We start from the raw sequence: 24,108 nt of genomic DNA, 5'->3' as shown, positions 1-24,108 counted from the left end.
GCGTGTGCTAAAACCACTAGCGCGTCTTTGTAAAAGGATCCCTTGGTCTTGGGCAACATTAGGGTTCTGTATGGTGATCAATACTAAGGTAAAGATGACCAAGGTGATCAAGCTAGTAGATAAACTTTAATCAAAGTCTAATACATATATCTGATTGGAAAGGGAACCCGACATGGGCCAAGTTTTGGCCAGCTGCCTGTATCAGGGGTTCAACAAAATCTAAATATAGATATGCTTCTTGGGGCTGATGTATTAAATGCTGCAACAATAATCAATCAAATCTATCCGTCAGCACAGGAAAAAAATATGAAACCAAATTGCTGCTATGACATGTAAATAATGCTGCCAGCTTGATCACTTTGGTCAGCTCTGCTTTTTTTGGTTTTACTGATATTTGGTACAGAGTTTTTTTTTGTGTGTGTGCATGTTTTGATCAAGGCTAAGGCCTCATGTACTAAACCGCCAAATTACTCTGCAAAAGCGTGCTATCTGGAAAAATTCTACAAAGGGCAATTATGTGGTCTCTCCACATAATTGCAAAGAAAAAAAGTATGAATTTAAATCTGCCATCAAAATATTAGGCATTCATTTGAACAGGAATTTAGCTATTATTAATCAAGTTGATGCATTGGTAAAAAAAAGTTTTTTCATGCTTTGGAAACGCAGAGTGATTAGATCATACTTAGATTATAAGTCCTTTTATGCTTAACTTATAAGTATGAGAAAATGAATGCTGACTTGCTGGGGCATAATAAGATATTCAAATTGGTTTTGGGGTCCATTGACGTCTTTTGTAGATTTGTTATAGTTGCCCTTTATCTTTATTTTCCATTGTATTGTACCCACACATCCTGGGGAGGTGGGAGCAGGAGGGAGGGGTGGAGGGGGGGGTTATATCTTTTGTTTTGGTATTATTCCTGATGGTAATGATGGATGGGAGAGGGAATTTTTATCTTTGGTATAGATTCTGATTGTTTATAAGTGCTTATTTGATTATTATTATTTGTATGTAAATTGTATTGCACTTTTTGTTGGCATTAAAAACTACATAAAGTTAAAAAAAATAAAATGATAAGTCCTTTAGATCAGTGATTCCCAACCCTGTCCTGGAGGAACACCAGGCCAATCGGGTTTTCAGGCTAGCCCTAATGAATATGCATGAGAGAGATTTGCATATGGTGGAAGTGATAGGCATGCAAATTTGCTTCATGCATATTCATTAGGGCTAGCCTGAAAACCCAATTGGCCTGGTGTTCCTCCAGGACAGGGTTGGGAACCACTGCTTTAGATTATTAGTTCAAGCCTTTGTTTTAAGTACTCTGGGTATTGCAATATTGTTCATCTAGCTTGTAACCCAAAACATTTCGCTTAACTTTGACTAATATAGAACATAGCAATCTGTCTGGTTTTCAAATTGATAAAATTGGACCATATAACGCCATACTATCGGGAGCTCCACTGGCTCCCTATGGAAACAAGAGTGCAGTTTAAGTTTGGTTGTCTATGCTATAAAGTGATATTTGGTATGGCTCTAGCCTATTTAGTAGATCAATTCATTTTCTCTCATCACAGACGTTCCACTTGAATAGCGACACTTTTTGATTTTCAATCGCCCAAAGGCTGCTGCTGTAAAAGATATCACAACCGATTACTGTCATTTCAAGCAGCTATTTGGGATGCAGACTTTTGACAGTTATTTTTTACATCTACCTCATATCAAAACTTTAGGAAATTGTTAAAGACTTTTTTATTTAGGAAATTTTTGAAAGACTGAATTTGTACTTCATTCTGTGTTTGTAGCAGTTTTCCATGTTGTTAAACCACATAGATCTGAAGGGTAATGCCGTATACAAATGTTATGTACTAAGTACCAATTCTGTAACAGCAATTGCATGCAAAATTGCCTTTATAGAATAGGGCATGTCAGCATGAGCGCACCTAACTTTAGGCATGAGCATGTACACCTTCAATTCTTCAATTCTTCCTGTTAGGGGCAGAGGAAGGGACAGAGACGAACGTATCCTGAAGACGAATGAGTGGCTACAACGATGGTGCCGGGAGATGAACTTCGGATTCCTGAATCACGGAGAGACACTACAGGGACTACAGGGACCAGACGGACTCCACTTGACCAACAGAGGTAAGAACGTCTTCGGACACCGACTAGCCCACCTATTTCGATGGGCTTTAAACTAGGTAAGTCGGGGGTGGGTACCCACTTTTACACCAGAGCAGTAAGTAACAATCCTGATGTGGCGAACCAAAACTCCGCTTCTAAGTCTAAGGTAAGTACCCTTACTGCAAAAGAATTGCTAGGAGACACTTTAACTCAAATGAGTGGCTCTCTGCATGAGCTTAGTAAACAAAAAGAGTGGAGAGCTATGTATGTTAACGCACACAGCCTAGGGAATAAATTTCTAGAACTGGAAACAGAAATAGTTAATGCAGACCTAGACGTAGTAGCAATTTCAGAAACATGGTTCACAGACTCTCATGGGTGGGATATAACTATACCAGGATACAACCTGCTTCGCCAAGACAGAGAGGGTAAGTTAGGAGGAGGGGTAGCACTTTACATCAAAGAAAACATCAAAACAACCAGAATCACGGATATCAAGTATACTGGGGAATCCATCTGAGTAAACCTGGCCAGAGGCGGAGAAAAATGCCTGTATCTTGGTGTGGTGTACAGACCTCCAAGACAATCGGAGCACAAGGACATTGAATTAATTGAAGACATTGAGAATATCACCTTACGGGGAGACGTTGTTCTGTTGGGAGACTTTAACATGCCTGATGTAAATTGGAACACACTCTCAGCGACTACTTATGATAGCAGGAGGATATTAACGTCCATGAAGGGAGTACGGCTCAAACAATTGGTATTAGAGCCCACTAGGTCCCAGGCCATCCTGGACCTGGTACTTACGAATGGGGAAAGTGTCTCAGAGATCTCGGTGGGAGAACCGCTAGCCACCAGTGACCATAACATGGTATGGTTCAACCTTAGGAAAGGCTTCCCTAGATCACAAACAAAAACAAGGGTACTCAATTTCCGGGGCACTGACTTCACACGCATGGGAGACTTCGTCCATCAGACGCTTCAGGTTCAAGAAATGACGGATAATGTGGAGGCTATGTGGTCAACCTTGAAATCAACCCTTCATGAGGCAACTATCCGCTACATAAAATCAGTAACTAAACAACAAAGAAAAAAGAAACCCCAATGGTTCACTGATGAGGTCTCGTACCTCGTCAAGGATAAGAAAAGAGCGTTTCTCTTGTACAAACGCACGGGGGAAAAAGAAGCAAATATTGAATACAGGACAAAGTCTGCAGCGGTCAAAACAGCAGTCAGGGAGGCCAAACTTCGAATGGAAGAAACACTAGCGAAGAACATTAAAAAAGGGGACAAATCCTTCTTCAGGTACATTAGCGACAGGAAAAAGAACGCAGACGGGATAGTACGCCTTAGAACACCAGACGGGAATTATGTGGAAACAGATTCTGAAAAAGCCAAACTACTGAACGATTACTTCTGTTCAGTCTTTACCTGCGAGGCGCCAGGGCAAGGGCCACGGCTGGAAGCAAAGGAAAGCAAGGAAGACCCATTTCTGAATTTTGAGTTCACACCAGCTGATGTTTACAGAGAACTTTCAAGACTCAAGGTGAACAAAGCCATGGGACCGGACAATTTGCACCCAAGAGTGCTCAGAGAGCTGTGCGATGTTCTGGCGGAACCGTTAGCCATGCTCTTCAATCTCTCCCTAAGTACGGGGAGAGTCCCCCTGGACTGGAAAACAGCTAATGTCGTTCCTCTGCACAAAAAGGGTTGCAGAGCAGAGGCTGCGAATTACAGACCAGTGAGTCTCACATCAATAGTGTGTAAACTCATGGAAACTCTACTTAAAGGTAAATTAGACACGATAATGGATGAAGGGAATCTAAGGGATCCCTGTCAACATGGATTCACCAGAGGCAGGTCATGCCAATCCAATCTTATAAGCTTCTTCGATTGGGTGACAGGAAAGCTAGACCTGGGAGAGTCTCTGGACATAGTGTACTTGGATTTCAGTAAAGCTTTCGACAGTGTCCCACACCGTAGACTATTAAACAAGATGAAATCGATGGGTTTGGGTGAGAAACTAACTGCATGGGTCAGGGATTGGCTGAGTGGAAGACTTCAGAGGGTGGTGGTCAACGGCACCCTCTCTGAGACATCGGAGGTGACTAGTGGAGTGCCGCAGGGCTCAGTCCTGGGACCATCCCTTTTCAACATATTCATAGGGGACCTGACCCGGGGGCTTCAGGGTAAAGTAGCACTGTTCGCTGACGATGCCAAACTGTGTAACATAGTAAGTGAAAGTAACCTCCAGGATAGTATGACACAAGATCTGATCACGTTAGAAAACTGGTCCTCGACATGGCAGCTAGGCTTCAACGCTAAAAAATGTAAGGTCATGCATCTCGGCAGAGGAAATCCATGCAGAACATACTCCTTGAATGGAGAAATGCTAGCTAGGACTTCAGAGGAACGGGACTTGGGGGTAATCATCAGTGCAGACATGAAGGCTGCCAAACAAGTAGAGAAGGCCTCATCAAAGGCAAGGCAAATGATGGGATGTATCAACAGAAGCTTCGTCAGCCGTAAACCTGAAGTCATTATGCCACTCTATAGAACCATGGTGAGACCCCATCTGGAATACTGTGTGCAATTCTGGAGGCCACATTACCGGAAAGATGTGCTTCGAGCTGAGTCGGTCCAGAGGATGGCCACTAGGATGGTCTCGGGGCTCAAGGGTCTCTCATACGAAGAAAGACTGGGCAAACTGCAGCTCTATACCCTAGAGGAGCGCAGGGAAAGGGGTGACATGATTGAGACATTTAAGTACGTCACGGGTCGTGTCGAGGTGGAAAACGATATATTCTTTCCCAAGGGACCCTCGGTCACAAGGGGGCACCCGCTCAAACTCAGAGGAGGAAAATTTAGTGGTGACACCAGGAAGTATTTCTTCACAGAAAGGGTGGTAGATCACTGGAACAGACTTCCGGTGCAGGTGATCAAGGCCACCAGCGTGCTCGACTTCAAGAATAAATGGGATATCCACGTGGGATCCCTACGAGGGTCGAGTTAAGGAACTAGGTCATTAGCATTCAGACTTAATGGGGTGGGTCAATAGAGTGGGCAGACTTGATGGGCTGTGGCCCTTTTCTGCCGTCATCTTTCTATGTTTCTATGTTTCATGTCAAAGGCTACTGTAAACACTGGCATTTAAATTTGGCAGTTGCACGCATAAATGACAGTGTTCTACAACTTAAGTACGCAACTGCAAGAACCACTTCTTACTGCCTATGGGCACGCTGCCTTTGTAGTCACATGCACTAGAATTTAGGTGCTTTATGGTTGATATTCAAAACAATTTAAACAGCTAGAAGAAGCTTCTAAAGCCTGCTCAAAATGCCTGTGGCCACCTATGCCCCCAATATTTAGTAGCAATAAACTGGACAGTGCCACTGAAGTTCAACTGACCACTCATTAAAAAAATGGGCAGGTCAGAAGTGGTACGGGGTGGTGTTTGGGAAAGAACTAGTAGTTATGCAGGTGCTGGCAATATTCAATGCTGGCATCCGCATAGCTAAGCAGGCAAATTTAGGACAGCTCTGAAGCTGTCCTAATTCTGCCCACTTAGCTATGTGGATGCCAATACTGAATATTGGCTGACACCAAAATAACTATATTTTACTTTTACCGAAGCCCCAAATCTCCTCCTAGCCTCCAAAGACCCCCCCCCTTCCTATATCCTCCCTCTAGCCAGTGAAAATAAAGTCCTCCTTTTCTGGAACTATCCCACCCACCCCCAATCCATCTCAAGGTCTAGATAGCCCCCCACACACACACACCTAGGCCTACCTGTATCCCTGGTGATCCTAGTAGGTGAAGTTAACATGAGCTGCCACAAGAAGTTACGTTAGCCATTTTCAGAAGCCAGTCACAAAGGGTAGGAATGAAGGGGCTTCAATTCTGGCCCCAAAACTCCCACTAGGACCACCAGAATCTTAGCCCAGGGGGTTAGGGGTAGAGGGACTTGTTCTGAGGGGAGAGCTTGATCCTCGTAGGCTGTGGGTAGGGGGTAAGAAGGAAGAGGCTGGGAGGGGGGTTCAGTTATGTGTAATATTCAGCACTTAACTGCCTAAACAAAACCAGACAAAGATAGGACTGAGTTTTATGTGGTCCAATATACACTATTTGGTTATTTGTTTCTTTAGTAGTCTATCTTCTGGCAAGTTGGCCTTTGTATTTTGCTTTCACGCTATGGTTGACATCAATAAAAACATTTCAAACAACTTACACAGTTAAATGCTGAATATTGACAACCAACTGACTCCACCCACAAAAGAGCCAGTGTAGTTTTTAGTAGCTAGTGCCAGTGCTACTGCTAGTGCTAGTGCCCTACACAAGCGATTTAACTGGCCAGGAGTACTTCCTGCCTGGTTAAATCACATTGAATATCAACCCCTTAGTTTTACCTGTTTTTATGTTTTATTAAATTTGATATACTGCTCCAGCTTTCAATAGGTCTAAGTGGTTAACAAAATTATAAACAATTAAAACAAGAAAAGAACTCCATAAAATGAAAGGAAAGACCTAAGAACATAAGCAATGCCTCTGCTAGGTCAGACCTGAGGTCCATCTTGCCCAGCAGTCCGCTCACGAGGCGGCCCAACAGGTCCAGGACCTGTGCAGTAATCCTCTATCTATATCCCTCTATTCCCTTTTCCAACAGGAAATTGTTCAATCCTTTCTTGAATCCCAGTACCGTACTTTGCCCTATTACGCCCTCTGGAAGTGCATTCCAGGTGTCCACCACACATTGGGTAAAGAAAAACTTCCTAGCATTCGTTTTGAATCTGTCCCCTTTCAACTTTTCTGAATGCCCTCTTGTTCTTTTATTTTTTGAAAGTTTGAAGAATCTGTCCCTCTCCACTCTCTCTATGCCCTTCATGATCTTGTAAGTCTCTATCATATGCCCTCTAAGTCTCCTCTTCTCCAGGGAAAAGAGTCCCAGTTTCTCCAATCTCTCAGCGTATGAAAGGTTTTCCATACCTTTTATCAGACACGTCGCTCTCCTCTGAACCCTAATCCACTTATATATAGACCTAATCCACTTATATATAGTACCTATTTTTTTAAAAAAATAACTTGCCATTGTTTCTGGTGAAACTCGCTGTCTGTCAAGATATCACAAATTAAAAAATATGATAATTGATGGGTATCTCTTTGACAAAAGCTTGTGAAAAAAGGTAACCTTTAAGTAATCTTTTGAATGTCAAGAAATTAGATTCCAATCGCAAATAATTTGGTAATTGATTCCATACACTAGGACTTAAACAAAAAAAATGCTTTAGATCTAGTATTTTCCCACTTTACCTATTTTGCCGTTGGCATCACTAACCTGTTATCTTGTAATGGTCTACACACGTTTGAGAAGGAATATACAGTATAATCAATGAATTCAAGTAGGTTGTTTTTTGATGATATAATACTTTGTGCCTAAGTGTAAGTAATTTGTATTTTATCCTATATACAATAGAAAGCTAATGATATTGTAAAAATAATGGTGTAATATGATCACATTTTTGTTTATGACCTAACAATTTTAAAGCTGTGTTTTGCAATGTTTGAAGACATCTTAAATTAAAACCTGAGATTCCTGAACAAACTACATTACAGTAGTCAATTTTTGATACAAAGAAAGCATGAATTCAAGTATGTAAATCGACATTTGTAAAATAATGTCGTATTGATCTTAGGGATCTCAGTATACAAAAACCTTTCTTCACAAAGTCTGAAATTTGATCTTTAAACATAAGTCCTGAATCTATAATGATCCCCAAATGCTTAAATTTCTTTACAAATGGTATTTGTTTACCTAAAAATGAAAGCTGCAATTTAGGCGCTGTAATCCAACAGGAGAAAATTTCTCAACACTTAGAACTATTGTTATCTAACCAAGGACCTCCTTTACAAAGCCATGCTAGCGTTTTTAGCGCTAGCTGCGGTGGTAAGACCTCCGACGTTCAAAGGAATTCTATGAGTGTCGGAGTTATTACCGCTGCGGCCGGCACTAAAAAATGTTAGTACGGCTTTGTAAAGAAAGGGGCAAGTGTAGACTGATCTAAGACAGTTATACACATTGTCAAGCTGTAGCTTGACAGGATCAGTTTTCGCACGTAAAAGAATATCATTCGCATAACAATACATCTTGATTCCAAATTCTTGTATTATTGTTAAAAGTGGAGCTATAAAAATATTGAACAAAGTTGGGGATAATGCTGATCCCTGAACAAAGTTGTGCATTCCAATGGATGGAATTAGGGCCAGGACTCAACAAAGGACATATTTCTAAAAGTACATATGTTTGTTTCAGTTGAAATAAAAAGAATACATATGAATAGATGATGCCATTTTACATGGGTAAACTTTTCTTAAGCAATTGTCAATGTAAAAGTATGCAAGCATCAGATATACAACTGAGGTTATTACAGTGATTAAAGGGTCCAAAAGAGATGTCAAAAAATATGCAGCAAGATAGAACATGAAATGAAGACTGAATCCCAGGTGCAATAAAAATAATTCTTTATTTCAAATAATCTTAAAAGTACCCAACGTGGGCCACGTTGTGCCTAAAAGAGGGCTGCATCAGGGGCAAAATTGTAAAACACATATATCATAACATAATGGGGTCCTTTCACTAAGGCGCGCTAGCCATTTTAGCGCATCTAAACGCTAACGCATCCATTATAGTTTAGCGCGCGCTAAAATAATAATAATTTAATAATAATTTATTTTTTTTGTATACCGCCATACCCAGGGAGTTCTAGGCGGTTCACAACAAATAGATGGCTAACGCACCTTAGTAAAATGACCCCACTATGAATAAGATTTTAAAAAACATTAAAATAGCATGTAATAAATCTTATATACCAGTTTGCAGAATGTCTCAATCACACACTCTGACAAAGCACGCCAATGCTCATTTGTGCAATTATTCTTGATATTTTGGTATTGTGATATTTATGTTTTCTTTTCGGTGAAATGTAACCCACATTGGGTACTTTTAAGATTGTTTGAAATAAAGAATTACTTTATTTCAAACTACACCTGGGATCCACTCTTCATTCCGTACAGCAATTATACATGAATGGCTGGAGCATGGATTAGTGAACCGGAGGGGTGTGGGTGTGATCCTTTAGATTTTGAATTTTCCATTAAATCTCAGCCAATAAAATCTGTCTAGCTAAAAATTATATTCTTCATAAAGAAACTGAAGAGATGACACTTCCGAGGAAACAATAGAGCCTTTAATATCTGTAGGTGATTTCAGACATCTTTATTATTAACTGTGAATTTCTTTTCTACGCTCCAAGAGCCTTGCCAAATGAAAAGGAAGACATGAGCATCATTAACAACACAAGACTCACCAGCAACGTCTTTGCAGCAAAGCTCAAATGATTCTCATTGGCGATCAGCACAATGTAAGGAAAAAAGGAGATGATGTATATAAGGCTGCCACTCAAAGCTGCAATATTTGTATTACTGAAGAAGGAGCTGATGAGGTAACTCATGGCTAAAATAGAGAGACTGTAATCCAGTAAGAAAAGGAATAGGATGAAGCCATTGCTATGTGGAAGAACTTTCCCTGCTTTCAGTGTGATAATAAGAATGATGATGGTAATTAAGAGAAAGAGGATGCTCTCTATGAACCAGGCGAAGAAATGGCTACAGGAATTGACACCCATAATCTTCATGTACTGTGGAAGAATGAACAAGGAATGAGAAGCTTTAGATGACTTGCATATGATTCAAGCAAGGGAAAACAACAAATAGAAAGTAAAACAGTCACATCAATATCTCCATAAGGTATAAGTTATTTGTGCTGGCAAACTTTCATTTATGCACAAATCAAATACACCATGGGCAATATATATTCCTTTATCTACTTAATAGCTAGGCGTGATTTGGCATTACATGGGGTGATTCCAATTTCCTTTCAAACCAGAGAGGCTGGCTAAATTTCCAATAGAACTTCAAGACAAGTGTGTCAATGGGGAATGTTCAGGTAGAAGCAAAATAATCACAGACCTAGTTTGGGGAGTGGAGGAAGGGAGAAGCAGTGCTCCTTCAAATGCTGGAGACCAGCTCTTGAAAGATGATGGCCATACAATGGCATAGTAAGGGGGGGAGGGGATGGATCTATATTTTACCCCCCCCTCCTATCTGCCCTCTCCCCCCCCTACACCCCCACACACTCATCTCCTTGCCAAGGGGGCTCAGAAGACATTCAAAATGGGATTTGCATAAGTTCTAACAGGCACTGTGGTAAATTTAACCTTTGGATCCTCAGTGCCAGTGCCTACACATCTCCAGCACTGAATATCTGGGGTTAAATTAGCCGGTGATGATCAGCGTTTAAAAACCCACTGACTACTGCCAGCTGAATATCAGCCTGTTTAGTTCTGAGCAAAGCATCCAGTTCGAATTTCCCCATTAGGATATTACAAATGCAGCACATACAATATTTATGATATTATTCTGCAAACTAAGGCCCTCTTTTACAAAGCCATTGGGAATGAATGGGCTTCGGTGCTGTTGCCGCATGGCAGACACTAGCGCAGCTTTGTAAAAGAGGGTGTAAGGAGTTGGTAAATCCAAGAGATGGGGAGAAATACATTTTGAGAAATTTTACCAACTGCAAGACAGAATACATCGTATGCACTGGTCCAAAACTGTATGTGGGCCTAACTTCAAGATGGCTGAACATAAATTAAATTTGAAAAGATGCAGAATTAATGAACATTAGTTGCATGTTCAAGAGTTGCTCTCACAAACTTGAAAGTCTTAAGATACTTCGCCATTGATGTTGAACTGTACACAAGAGAGGTGGGAGCCATTTGAGAAGATTGCAACAGTGGGAGTTACGCTGCATCCACAAATTAAATTATTTAGAATCTCATGAATATAATAGTTTTGTAGACTGGATTTTTAAAAAAATCAGTTTCTTGTATATTTAATATTTGTTGGGATATAAGAGCAATTACTTTGTATTTTTTGGACTTATATAAGCATTCAGCATTAGTAACAGGAAGTCACTGATAGTGCTTGTGAGCATGTGCTGCATTTTCTAGAAGTATGAGTGCCGTTTATCAGGCAACACATTTAAGACTAACCTCCCCCTTTTACAAAACAATAGTGCGGTTTTTAGCATGGCCCCGGCACTATCAGCTCCGACACTCATAAGAATTCTATGAGCATTGGAGTTGTTACCACCAGGGCCAGCACTAAAAAAAACAGTGCTACTGTTTTATAAAAGGGGAATTGGAATGGGGGGCGGGAAATGAAGCTCTGTGATAGTCATTAGCACTTTGAATATGAATGTATGTATTATCCCCCAGATTCTACATATGGTGCCCAAAATTCTGTACCCTAATTTGGGGATGCTCCCAAGTTGCACACACCTCTTAATTGAATAACGAGCTGTTAACTAGCAATAATTAGGTGCTAATAACCATTTATTTCAGTTACTTGGCTAACTAGGATTTGCATGCACTTCTTGCTAGGTGCTTACGGGCTGCTATAATTAAAGTAACTGATTAGATTTCTCAGCTTCCTTTATATCATATTTATAGATATGGCAAATATTATTCCACCAAAAATTAATGATATTAATCTTTTACCAATTCATTTGTCATTTTAGGGAAATTAGGAAGTCAAATGGCCTCCTGTAGCTTTGGATAAGGTGTTCTCAAACCTCAGGGATCTAAACGCTAATGATAACAATCGATCTACGTCATATACAATTTTTTGAACACATCTCTATTTCATATCAAAATACGACATATGGTGATCATAAATCTTATGCATCAGTGTTTCATTGATGTTTTCACAATGCTATTAACATTTTATAAGTTTGTATCCCCTAATTTCCATGGGGTCCAAAAGTTACAGTGAGCCAATGTGCACAATGATTGAGTAACACTGACAGATAAGGAAAGACAATTTAATGTCAGACGAGAGGAAATTCCATTGGATAGGTCTTTTTTCACAATGGTATCTTTCCCCACAATCTTCTCCAAGGCAGCAATAGGCTTAATTTGTTTGTCGCTCAGCTTTTTACAAAACAGTGAAGAAATATGACCTGCAGAAATAGCTCGCACAACAAGATCCCTCATTCACGGGGCAAAATTTGTACTTATAGTTTAAACAATCTAAATAAAAATTAGCATACATATCTATAGTGACAGTCCCAGATTAGAGAGGACATTCACCCTGGGAACAAATAGAAAATGATGGAAAGGCGGAGCAGAGAATGAATTGTTAGGAATGACTGGATAATGACTGAAGGATTACTATATTCTACCCCTTGCTTGGGAGCAGTTTTAGAAAGAATAAACATTTGATTTATTTCAACTGGTTTGCAAAAAAATAATTTTATTAATGCATATAATGTTGGATTCTCCTCCACCAACAAACCTCATGGAGCTTTAAGTCTTTTTCATACACAAGTTTTCTCACAAACACAGCGATAAACAGGACCCAGGCGATCATCAACATCATGGGGAAGGTGAGACTCACAGCATACAGAAACCTGCAAAAAATATATTGAATAGAGATAAATCTCAAAAAAAGTATTTAAAAGAACCTGTACTCAAGAGAGACCTCAGATTCTGCAAAGGTATGTAAAGGTGTTCAAATCAGTAACAACTAGCATTAGAGCCCTGAAAAAGTAATTACATGAAACTTTATTATTACTGCTAAACACATTACTACTACTACTACTATTTATTATTTCTATAGCGCTGAAAAGGCGTACACAGCGCTGTACATTTTCAAATACAATAGACAGTCCCTGCTCAGAAGAGCTTACAATCAAATTTAACATAGAAACGTAGAAAGTGACGGCAGATAAGGGCCATGGCCCATCCAGTCTGCCCACACCAATGACTCTCCCTTACCTCTCTCTGTGAAGAGATCCCACGTGTTGATCCCATTTAGTCTTAAAATTAGGCACGCTGCTGGCCTCAATTACCTGTAGTGGAAGACTATTCCATCGATCTACCATCCTCTCAGTGAAGAAGTATTTCCTGGTGTCGCTATGCAATTTCCCGCCCCTGATTTTCCACAGATGCCCTCTTGTTGTCGTGGGACCTTTGAAAAAGAAGATATCCTCCTCCACCTCGATACGGCGCGTGAGATATTTGAACCTCTCGATCATGTCTCCCCTCTCCCTGCGTTCCTCTAGTGTGTAGAGCTGCAATTTATCCAGCCGTTCCTCATACAGGAGATCCCTGAGTCCTGAGACCATCCGGGTGGCCATTCGCTGGACCGACTCAAGTCTCAGCACATCTTTGCGGTAATGTGGCCTCCAGAATTGTACACAGTATTCCAGATGGGGTCTCATCAAGGACCTATATAATGGCATTATGACTTCGGGCTTACGGCTGACGAAACTCCTGCTTATACAACCTATGATTTGTCTGGCCTTTGATGAAGCTTTCTCCACTTGATTAGCAGTCTTCATGTCCTCACTGATGATCACCCCTAAGTCTTGTTCTGCTACAGTCCTCGCTAGGATCTCACCATTAAGGGTATAAGTCTTGCATGGATTTTTGCTGCCAAGGTGCATGATCTTGCATTTTTTGGCATTGAAACTTAGTTGCCAGATCCTGGACCAATGCTCCAGTAGGAGAAGGTCGTGCGTCATACTGTCGGGCATTGAGTTTTTGTCAGGTCCTGTTGTGCTCTTGCCTACTATATTGCATAGTTTGGCGTCATCGGCGAATAATGTTAATTTACCTTGAAGCCCCTCAGCCAAGTCCCTTATGAAGATGTTGAATAGGATCGGGCCTAAGACCAAGCCCTGCGGCACTCCACTGATCACCTCTGTTGTTTCAGAGGGAGTGCCATTCACTACCACCCTATGAAGTCTACCTCCAAGCCAGTCCCCAACCCATATAGTCAATGTGTCACCCAATCCTATAGAGCTCATCTTGCTCAACAACCTGCGGTGTGGTACGCTATCAAATGCTTTGCTGAAATCCAAGTACACGATGTCCAGGGACTCACCAATATCCAGCTTCCCCGTTACCCAGTCAAAGAAGCTGATCAGGTTGGATTGGCAGGATCTCCCCTTTGTAAACCCATGTTGACGGGGATCTCGTAGATTCTCCTTGTTCAGGATCGTATCCAATTGGCGTTTGATTAGAGTTTCCATTAGTTTGCTCACTATTGATGTGAGACTCACTGGTCCGTAGTTCGCAGCCTCCGTCCTGCATCCTTTTTTGTGGAGTGGAATGACATTAGCCGTTTTCCAGTCTAGCGGGACTCTTCCTGTACTAAGGGAGAGATTGAAGAGTGTAGATAATGGTTCCGCTAAGGTGTCACTTAACTCCCTGAGTATCCTGGGATGTAGGTTGTCTGGCCCAATCGCTTTGTCAACCTTGAGTTTGGATAGCTCACTGTAGACACTGCTGGGCGTAAACTCGAAATTACTAAACGGGTCTACCGAGCTATCCCCTGTCGGTAGCTGAGAGCTGGATTCTGGTGCCTCATGGGTGAAGACTGAGCAGAAGTATTCATTTAAAAGTTTAGCTTTTTCGGAGCACGATTCTGCATAGTTCCCGTCTGGTTTCCTAAGGCGTACTATCTCTGTTTCTGTCACTAATATACCTAAAGAATGATTTATCTCCCTTCTTGATGTTCTTCGCTAAATTCTCCTCCATCCGGAATTTGGCCTCTCTACTGCTGTTTTGATGGCTCTTGATTTGGCCAGATAGTCTTCCCTGGAGTCCTGCTTCCCTCAATGTTTCTAGACAGGACATTAAGGGTTGGGGAGATTATGGTAGAGGAAATTATACAGGGGGTATAGGTATCTGACAGCAGTGCACTGAGCACTAATTCTATAACCGCATCTTGGCACCAAAATTCCATTATAGAATGCTAGTATAAGTTGGCATCTATACACCTACATTTAGGCATGGCCGTTTATGCCATGTCAATAAGGTCCATGCATAACTTGTGTCAGGTGCCATTGACTTGGGTTCGAATCCTAGCAACTTGATGAGTTTAAGATCCAAAAATAGGTCGGTCAACTGTTAGTCCAATGAGTTCCTCCAGCGTCATCCCCACAGTAGTTGTCAATGTATCCAGACACCTAGTAGTAGGTCACCCTCTTTGTCTAGTCCCTTTGATCTTCCCAAACATGATGTCCTTCGGTGATCTCTCTCTTCTAACAGTGTGACCAAAATAAGATAGTTGTAACTTCGTCATGTGGACTTTGAGTAACATATCTGGTCTGATCTCTTCCAAAATCAATTTGTTAGTTCTCTTGATGGTCTACAACAGGGGTCTCAAAGTCCCTCCTTGAGGGCCGCAATCCAATCAGGTTTTCAGGATTTCCCCAATGAATATGCATGAGATCTATGTGCAAGCACTGCTTTCGATGCATATTCATTGGGGAATCCTGAAAACCCAACTGGATTGCGGCCCTCGAGGAGGGACTTTGAGATCCCTGGTCTACAACATGCGTTGAATCCTTCTCCTGCACCAGAGTTCAACTGAGTCAATCCTCTTTCTGTCTTGTTTCCGTAATGTTCAACTTTTGCATCTGTAATTGACCACTGATAAAATGAGTGCATGGTCCAGTCTGATCTTTGTTTTAAGTTATTTCCTTGCCTTTAAATACATTATCAAGAGCCTTCATTATAGAGCGACTAATTGCAATTCTGTGAAGTATTTTTTCACTGGTAGTTGTTTCCTTGTTTACCAAAGAGCCCAAAAGATTAAAACTTGTTACAACTTATATTCTATCGTCTTCAAGCTCAAAATCTTCATTTTCCATATTCATAATCTTTGTTTTGTTTATATCCAGTTCTAATAACCAGTGGCGTACCAAGGGGGGGAGGGGGGGCGGTCCTCCCCGGGTGCCAAGCCCTGAGGGGGTGCTCCTGGTCCGGTCCGGTTCCCCCCCTGTGCCGGGTGTCGTGTCTGGAAACAGCCTGCAGCAAGATCGCGATGCCAGCGATCTTTGCCTGCTTCGGCTGTTTCCTCCGCCACGGTCCCGCCCCTCCTCTGACATCAGAGGAGGTGCGGGACCGCGGCGGAGGAAACAGCCGAAGCAGGCAAAGATCGCTGGCATCGCGCGATCTTGCTGCAGGCTGTTTCCCCAGGGAAATGAAGCGGGGAGGCCGGGGGAATAAGCAGTGCTTCGTGGTGGTGGTTGGGCCGAGCGGTCCTTCGAGGTAGTGGGGGGGGGGCAGCAGGCCTTCAGGATGGGGCGGGAAGGCAGACCTTGTGGAGGGGGGGAGACAGGCCTTCAGGGGGACAGGCCTTCATGGAGAACAGGCAGGCAAGCCTTCAAAGGGGGGGGACAAGCCTTCGGGGGAGGGGGACAGGCCTTCAAGGGGGACAGGCAGGCCTTCGGGGGGCTGACAGGCCGTCGGAGGGGGGTGCAAGCCTTAGGAGGGGGACAGGCCTTCCAGGGAGGGCACAGGCCTTCAAGGGGGGACAGGCCTTCAAGGGGGGGGACACAGGCAGGCCTTCAAGGGGGGGACAGGCCTTCGGGGGGTTCAGGCCTTCGGGGGGGGCAAGCCTTCAAGGGGGACAGGCAGGCCTTCGGGGGGGAGTGACAGGCCTTCGGGGAGGAGTAGGCCTTCGGGGGGGGTGCAGGCCTTCAAGGGGGGGATAGGCCTTCTGGGGGGGGCAGGCCTTCAAGGGGAACAGGCAGGCAGGCCTTCAAGGGGGGTCAGGCCTTTGAGGGGGTGTAGGCCTTCGGGGGGTGCAGGCCTTCGGTGGGGGTGCAGGCCTTCAAGGGGGGGACAGGCCTTCAGGGGGGCAGGCCTTCAAGGGGAACAGGCAGGCAGGCCTTCAAGGGAGGGGACAGGCCTTCAGGGGGGTGCAGGCCTTCAGGGGGGTGCAGGCCTTCAAGGGGGGGCAGGCCTTCAAGGGGAGCAGGCAGGCAGGCCTTCAAGGGGGGACAGGCCTTCAGGGGAGGGGGGGCCCTGGTGTAGAAATACACAGAGGGAAGGGGGAGGGGTTCAAAGAGACGTGCATATGCCGGACTTTGGGTGGGAAGAAATAATGGGTCTGAAAATAGAGGAGAGAGAGAGAGATGATGGACATGGGTTTTAGGGAGGAAAGGAACAGAAAGGGAGAGAAGTTGGACACAAGGGAAGGTGTGGAGGGGGGATAGAGATACTGGTTAGGAGGGTAGTTGAGAAAAGAAAGGGAGAGATGGTGGACCCTGGGGTGGTGTGGAAGGAGGGAGAGCTGCTGGATGAAAGGGTAGTTAAGAAAAGGTGGATCTGTGGAGGGAGACAAAAAAAGGAAAGATGCCAGACATCTGGGGGAGAGAAGGGAAACGGAAGGGGAGGACAGAGATGGCAGATGGATGGTTAGCACGGAGAAAGAAGAAAGAAGGAGACCCTGGCAAGCAAGTTATCAGAAGACAACCAGAGCCTTGGACCAACAAGATTTGAAAAATAACCAGACAACAAAAAGGTAGAAAAACTAATTTTATTTTCTGTTTTGTGATTACAATATGTCAGATTTGAAATGTGTATCCTGCCAGAGCTGGTGTTAGACCGCAAACGTGAGCTAGGATTTAACAGAGAGCGGAAAAGTCCTTTTGTTTCTTTATTTTATTTACACCACAGCGCCAGTGTGGTTAGGAGAAGCCTAAGGGGGGTGAAAAAGCTATAAAATAAACCCACCAGGATGTTTTTAAAAAACACCCAATTGGGCAGGAAAATCGAATCGATAAACCAATTCAATAGGCTGAATCGAATCGAAATTTTTTTTCCTGAATCTGGCAGCACTAGTTTGCGCTACTGTCTTAGACTTTAGGACCTGGGATTGGGGAGAGATGGCATCCTCAGTACTTTATAATGCAAGTGAAATGAGGATTTGGTCAGATTTTTGAAGGGTCTGCACTTTGCAGAAGAAAAATATTGTATAGGCCGAGGACATGAGACAGCAGGAAATGGGAACTTTTCTTCCTTCTATTTTTGTGAATGGAAAGGCTGAGGATGTCAGAGAGTTCAGTTAAAATATGTGCTTTATAAGAAAATATAATAATGTGTTTTATAAAGTTTATAGTATTGCTGGCCTACCCGGTGAGGTGTTCCTAGTGGTGGTGGCAGCAGCGTGTCAATGTGTTGAGAGGAAGAGGTGATCTGGGAAATTCTGCTGAGCAAACTCCGGGCCCATTTCCACCCCCCAGTTAGTCCACTCCACTCAACTGGTTCACACACTGAGTGGATCTTTGGGTGTTGTTCCTGGGTAGTTGTTTTGGGATCTCTTCCAGTGGTTTGTCAGTATCTCCTTCTGGTCCAAGGAAGGAAACTTTGTTAACCTTATCACTGACCTACAGAATATGTTTGTAACAGCGCTGCTTGTGTGGCATTAGACTATGTAGTGATCGAAAGAAAAAAACAGATCTTTGCACATTTTTGTACTATATGGTGGGTGTATGAGGAGATTCACATTTCCTGCATAGATAAGTCCGTGTGATCGAAAGAAAAAACTAGATCTTTGCACATTTTTGCACTATATGATGGGTATATGAGGAGATTCACATTTCCTGCACAGCTAAGTCCGTGTGAAGTTACCTTGTGCTGTATTTGACATCTAGCAAAGTCTCTGTTTGGAAGGAAAGATCTCAGCTTAAAAATGAAGTGGCCAGAAGTTAAGAAAGTTTTAAGAAAGTTTTAAGAAAGGTTTGGACAAATTCCAGGAGAAAAAGTCCATAGTCTGTTATTAAGACATGGGGGAAACATCTGCTTGCCCTGGATCGGTACCATGGAATGTTGCTATTCTTTGGGTTTTGACCAGGTACTAGTGACCTGGATTGGCTTCCATGAGAATAGGTTACTGGGCATGATGAACCATTGGTCTGACCCAGTTAGGCTATTCTTATGTTATGTTCTCATCTGTAGGGGCCTTTGTTTTCACTTCTTATTTTAATGTATTTTTTTTCTGAGAACTTATCAGTGTTTTTTAGAATGGGAACAAAAATGGAAGAGAATTAATGTGTGTGGAATGGGGGGGCTAACTAATTTCTTCAGCTAAATAATTCAATCCACCTCAACCAGACAAAGGAGAACTCACGCACCATTCACACACCCTCCAACCAAAAATGTAAAAAGAAAAAAACAGTTCGACAACCTCCTAGCCATTCGAGCTGCAACACTCGACCCCCAACTCTACAACCTATTGACCTCGACCACAAACTACAAAACCTTCAAAAAAGAAATAAAAACCCTTCTATTCCAAAAACACATAAAACCGAACTAACACAATCAGAACTGTCCCAAGCATCACCTGCAACTACTCCTTATGTACTTCTGATGTCATGACAATTCAGACATAATTTATGTTATGTTATGGTATGTTTGGAATAATGGTTACATATATGAAGTTCAATAAAAGAAAATTTTCACTGCCTGTTTCTATTATGACCATTTATTCAGTTTCATGGTTATTACAAAAAATATTTTTTTACATGGGGGGGAGTGTCAAAAAATTATGGGCCCCGGGTGCTACATACCCTAGGTACGCCACTGCTAATACCATGTTATGACTTTCAGCTTTAACTTTTCTCAGCAGATACATGTCTTCTTTTTTTATTGGCAATGAGCGTTGTGTTATCACGATAAACTATGGAGAGCACTAGTGCAAATCGGAACACCTAAACATATAATTCAATTGGTAAAGAGACTATGAAAATCAAGAATATGCAGTGATAACTGAATATGGCAACACTGGTTTCCAATAAAACATGGTGTTAAGGCAAGGACGCATCTTGTCGCCCTATTTGTTGAATCTTTATGGCAAAGCTATTTTCAGAAAAGTAAATTTGGAAGAAGAGAGAACCTGAAGTTGTAGCTGCAGCTGTTTCTCCTCGAGCCTGCTTTCTTGAAGACATATTTAGTTCAATTCAGGATAAATTCCCTATTTTTCCCACCTGAATAAAACTTGATGAAATCAGTTTTGAGCTAGACAGGAATTATATAAGAAGCTGGGAGAGGGAGAGCAACTGAATCACACGTCCATTCTCTAGCGAGCCAAGCTCCATCCCCTGCTCATGTATAACTTACAACATTCTAAAAGTGGCACTCAAAAATTAGCACTGAAAAAAATGATGCTCATTGAAATTCTATAATGGGCACTAAATGATGAGCATCCATTATAGAATAGCACTGTGTGCCGATTTCAATGCCCAGATTTGGCTGCCAGGACTTATACCTGCTGAAACCAAGTATAATTCCTCATACCCAGTTTGGGTGCATATCCCTGGTATTCTATAACACTGATCACCAATTTTAGGAATATCCCTGATCTGCCCATGTACCTCCCATGACCATGCCCTTTTTGGAGGTTGTGCATACATTGAAAGATGTGCACACAAATTCAACATGGTGCCAATTAGCACCAATTAACATCCAATTATTAGCACTAATTAGCTCATTAGCCAATTTAGTTGGATATATATACCGGATGGGCACCAAACTTGGGCACCATATATAGAATCCATGGGTTTGTGCATAAATGTTTGACCCATGGCTTGCCTATGCACCTCCCATGTAAATGCCTGTTGCATTTACAGAACCCCCAACAATTTCCAAATAACACAAAAACATTATGCCTGAAATTTGAGACATTTCTGAGTACTGTACTTTATTTTTCAACGGGATGGAACTCCAGCACATCAAGCTCACAAAATAATTGAGCTTTTAATGAAACCCCAGAATTCAGTGAGCCAACAGTTCAATGGCATCGAAGACTTTGTGAGTATATAAAAATTGAAGGCAGACACCGTGAACCCAAATTATGAATTAGCTAAGAAAAAAAGCCATTATATTAATGTATTTTCCAAGATCATACTAACAGCCCCTTTTACTAAACCATGTTAGCGGTTTTTAGCGCCGGGAGCAGTGCTGAATGCTGCGCAATGCTCCCGACGCTCATAGAATTCCTATGAACGTCGGGAGACGCGCGGCTCTCGGTGCCAAAAACCGCTAGCGCGGTTTAGTAAAAGGGAGCCTAAATGTTTAAACAATTGTAATGTATGTACAGTGGTACCTTGGTTTACGAGCATAATTTGCTCCAGAAGCATGCTTGTAATCCAAAGCACTCGTATATCAAAGCAAATTTCCCCATAGAAAATAATGGAAACCCAGATGATTTGTTCCACAACCCATAAACTAATGTATAAAATAAAAAGGAGAAAGATGCCAAGCCGAACTTCCAGGAGGAAGAGGAGAAGAGCTGCAGCCTGGGTGGCACCTCGGTGATGCTGCTGCTCCTATCTCAGCAGCCGCCATTGCTTCCGGGGCTGGGCTCGATACTGCCGGCATGGCATTGCTACATGGAACAGAAGTGGCAAACCTGCAGGTAGTGTTCACCCTGCTTTCCCAGGCCGCAGCGCCTCAGTGCCCAGCGTTGAGCACGTCGCCAAGATCGTGGGGCGGCAGGGTTGGGAAAGTCAAAGCACACATGTTGTGCGTGGTCGAATTGCATGATGTGCTCAGCAGTACGACATGCATATATTGTGTGTTTTTGACTTCTCATTTTGCGAGTCAACACTCGTTTTGCAAGTTAAAATTTGCTGGAGTGTTATGCTCGTCTTGCAAAACACTCACAAACCGTGTTACTCGCAAACCGAGGTTTGACTGTATTTTGAAACTATGTAAGGGGGGTCCTGTTCTTTTTCCAGGCACCATGGGAATTGGTGTGTAAATTTGGTCACTATATTATAGAATGAGGGAGACAGTTCCAGGAAGGTTTATATGAATTTGTGAAATACCGGTATATGACTTTTTTTTAAGTCTATAACTCACATATCATTAATATAGCAGGGATAAGGCATGGGTTGAAACTGGACTGCTATATTTTGTAAATTCTTCTGGGTCTGCATTTCAATGATTGCTCTGTCAATATTTTCTTGCAAGAAGACAAATAATATGCCATAACTCTGATACTCAATAGCTGAGTTGTGAGGACCCGGAACCCAGTAAACATCACGGAGTCTATCTGATGGCTCAGAAAACTCATTCTTCATCCTGATGGTGTACTTGACATGCGAAGGTAATATGGGTTTGTCAGAACTTGCTCTTCTGCGTCTTCTGCTAGTGGAGGGAATTTGGAAAATGACACCTAATCCAAACAGAAATAAAAAAAGTTTAAGAATTGTTTTGCCCATATTAAGCCTTAGTAAAGAGAATATTTACCTTTAAAAAATAGAATCACAGCTGTCTTAAGTTTTTCATTTTCACATATGGAAGTGGCTTTCTCTGAGAAGAAGCAGAATAAGTCCTCACAGATAGGTGACTTCATCTGAACGAACCTATGCTGGAAAGAGGTCTCGCCAGTTTAGGAAATTTCTGGAAGTCTTTGTGAGGCTGATCCTACATGCATGCCTGTTCCTGCCTCCTGCTATTCCACAGAATCTAGTTGGTCTTTCTGTAGAGCTCTCTGAAAGTGCCATTATGTTATTTTTTGGTAACAAAAAATTGAATTGATATCTTTTTGTTGTTTTCTCATGCATAGACTTCCCCTGCCTGTCACTTTAGCTTCTAGAGCTAGGTTTTACAGTTATTTTATGCTTTCCTACTTTTTTTATGCACTCACCCTCTATCTCCCTCTACTGGAAGCTGGGACATCCAGGCAGAGCTTAGAATAAAATGTAAATAGTTTTTATCCCAGGACAAGTAGGCAGCCTATTCTCACATATGGGTGAAGTCATCGACGGAGCCCGGATGCAGACGCCTCACAAGCAGACTTGCTTGAAGAAACCAGAAGTTTCGAGTCGACCGCACCGCGCATGCGTGAGTGCCTTCCCGCCCAGCGTAGGGCACGTCTCCTCAGTTCTCAGTTTTCCACGGAGCCGAGAAGTCTGTCTTTGACTCTCTGCGTTTAACTTCGTTACTTTGTGCCTTCTCTGAACCGCAGTTTGTATTTTTTTCTTCACGAATCGCTGTTCTTACTTTATTTCTATTATTTCTAGTTTAAAAAAAAAAAATTTTCATTCTTCCGTCCGTCTGCCAGGGCAGGCTGCTTGGCCGCAGCCCAAGGACTTCAATCTTGCGGTGGCTATTTTTCTTCCTATGTCCCGGCCTGCCACGGGCTTCAAGAAGTGTAGCCAGTGCCAGCGTGCGATTTACCCTTACAGACCAACACTGTCGGTGCCTCAGGTGCCTTGGGCCGAAACATCAGCCGAAGTCATGCGAGCGCTGTGCTACTCTTCAACCTCGAGCCATTGAACATCATCATCTTTTGGTGGAGAAGCTGTTCAGCATGGATTCTTCCTCAATGTCGAAGGCGCCCTTGGCCTCACCTTCGACTGAGACTCCTCGTGCTTCTACTGCTTCCACCTCGAGCCTCATCAGACCTTCGTCGTTTGCAGCGGCTCTTTCTTCGACGACACCTGCTGTATCTTCCCCTGTTTCCTCAGGTCAGATAGCTCAGCAGAAAGTTCCAGCAGTAGTGTTTAAAGTGCCTAAGACTTCTAAGTCGAAGCACATTTACACTGCCTCGGTGGAACCTCCAGCCAAAGCAGGTGGTCCGGTTTCAGACGCGGATCCATCCTTGCCGGCTTCCTTCCAGACCATGTTGGAGAAGCAATTCATTCAGTTCCTTACTAATATGGGACCGAAGCTGCTTCCTCTCATCCAGCCTGGGCATTCAGCAGACTCTCGCGAGGTCGAGCCGCATCTTTTGCCTAAGTCTGAGCTTACACACTCTTTGCAGGGAGCAGAGTCTCTGCGAGTGTCTGGTCTGGCATCCAAGCACGTGAAGCAAGGAGCAGAATCTTTGCAAGTGTCTCAGCAGGAATCCTCACACTCTATACAAGGAGCAGAGTCTTTGGGAGTGCATCGAGGTTCCTCCACCAAGCCTCTGGAGCTTCGATCTACAGCCTCCAGTCCTATCCATTCTTTGGTAGCATCGGCTGCTTCTGTCTCCGAGGCAAAGTCTCCTCGATCTTTGAGATCTGCTTCCAGGCACAGTTCTCACCGACGATCGAAGCCTTCATCGAGGCATACTTCCAGGCA

The 24,108-nt window shown here is 42.9% G+C and overlaps 1 protein-coding gene across 5 annotated transcripts in view; it reads right to left on the bottom strand.

Annotated features, from left to right (window-relative positions):
- The window catches only part of ABCA12 (ATP binding cassette subfamily A member 12), a 604,574-nt gene that overhangs the window by 214,369 nt on the left and 366,097 nt on the right, over positions 1–24,108 (bottom strand). For all 5 annotated transcript variants that reach the window (XM_033946149.1, XM_033946152.1, XM_033946153.1 and 2 more), the window contains 3 exons: positions 21,898–22,213; positions 12,533–12,647; positions 9,484–9,813 (listed from right to left, as the gene is read on the bottom strand). In XM_033946149.1, the coding sequence (XP_033802040.1) occupies positions 9,484–9,813; positions 12,533–12,647; positions 21,898–22,213 (761 nt within the window). The remainder of the gene's footprint in view (positions 1–9,483; positions 9,814–12,532; positions 12,648–21,897; positions 22,214–24,108) is intronic.

The sequence above is a fragment of the Geotrypetes seraphini genome, chromosome 5 (genome assembly GCF_902459505.1).
Source record: "Geotrypetes seraphini chromosome 5, aGeoSer1.1, whole genome shotgun sequence".
Lineage (NCBI taxonomy): Eukaryota > Metazoa > Chordata > Amphibia > Gymnophiona > Dermophiidae > Geotrypetes > Geotrypetes seraphini.
This window is presented reverse-complemented; position numbering and strand designations above follow the sequence as displayed.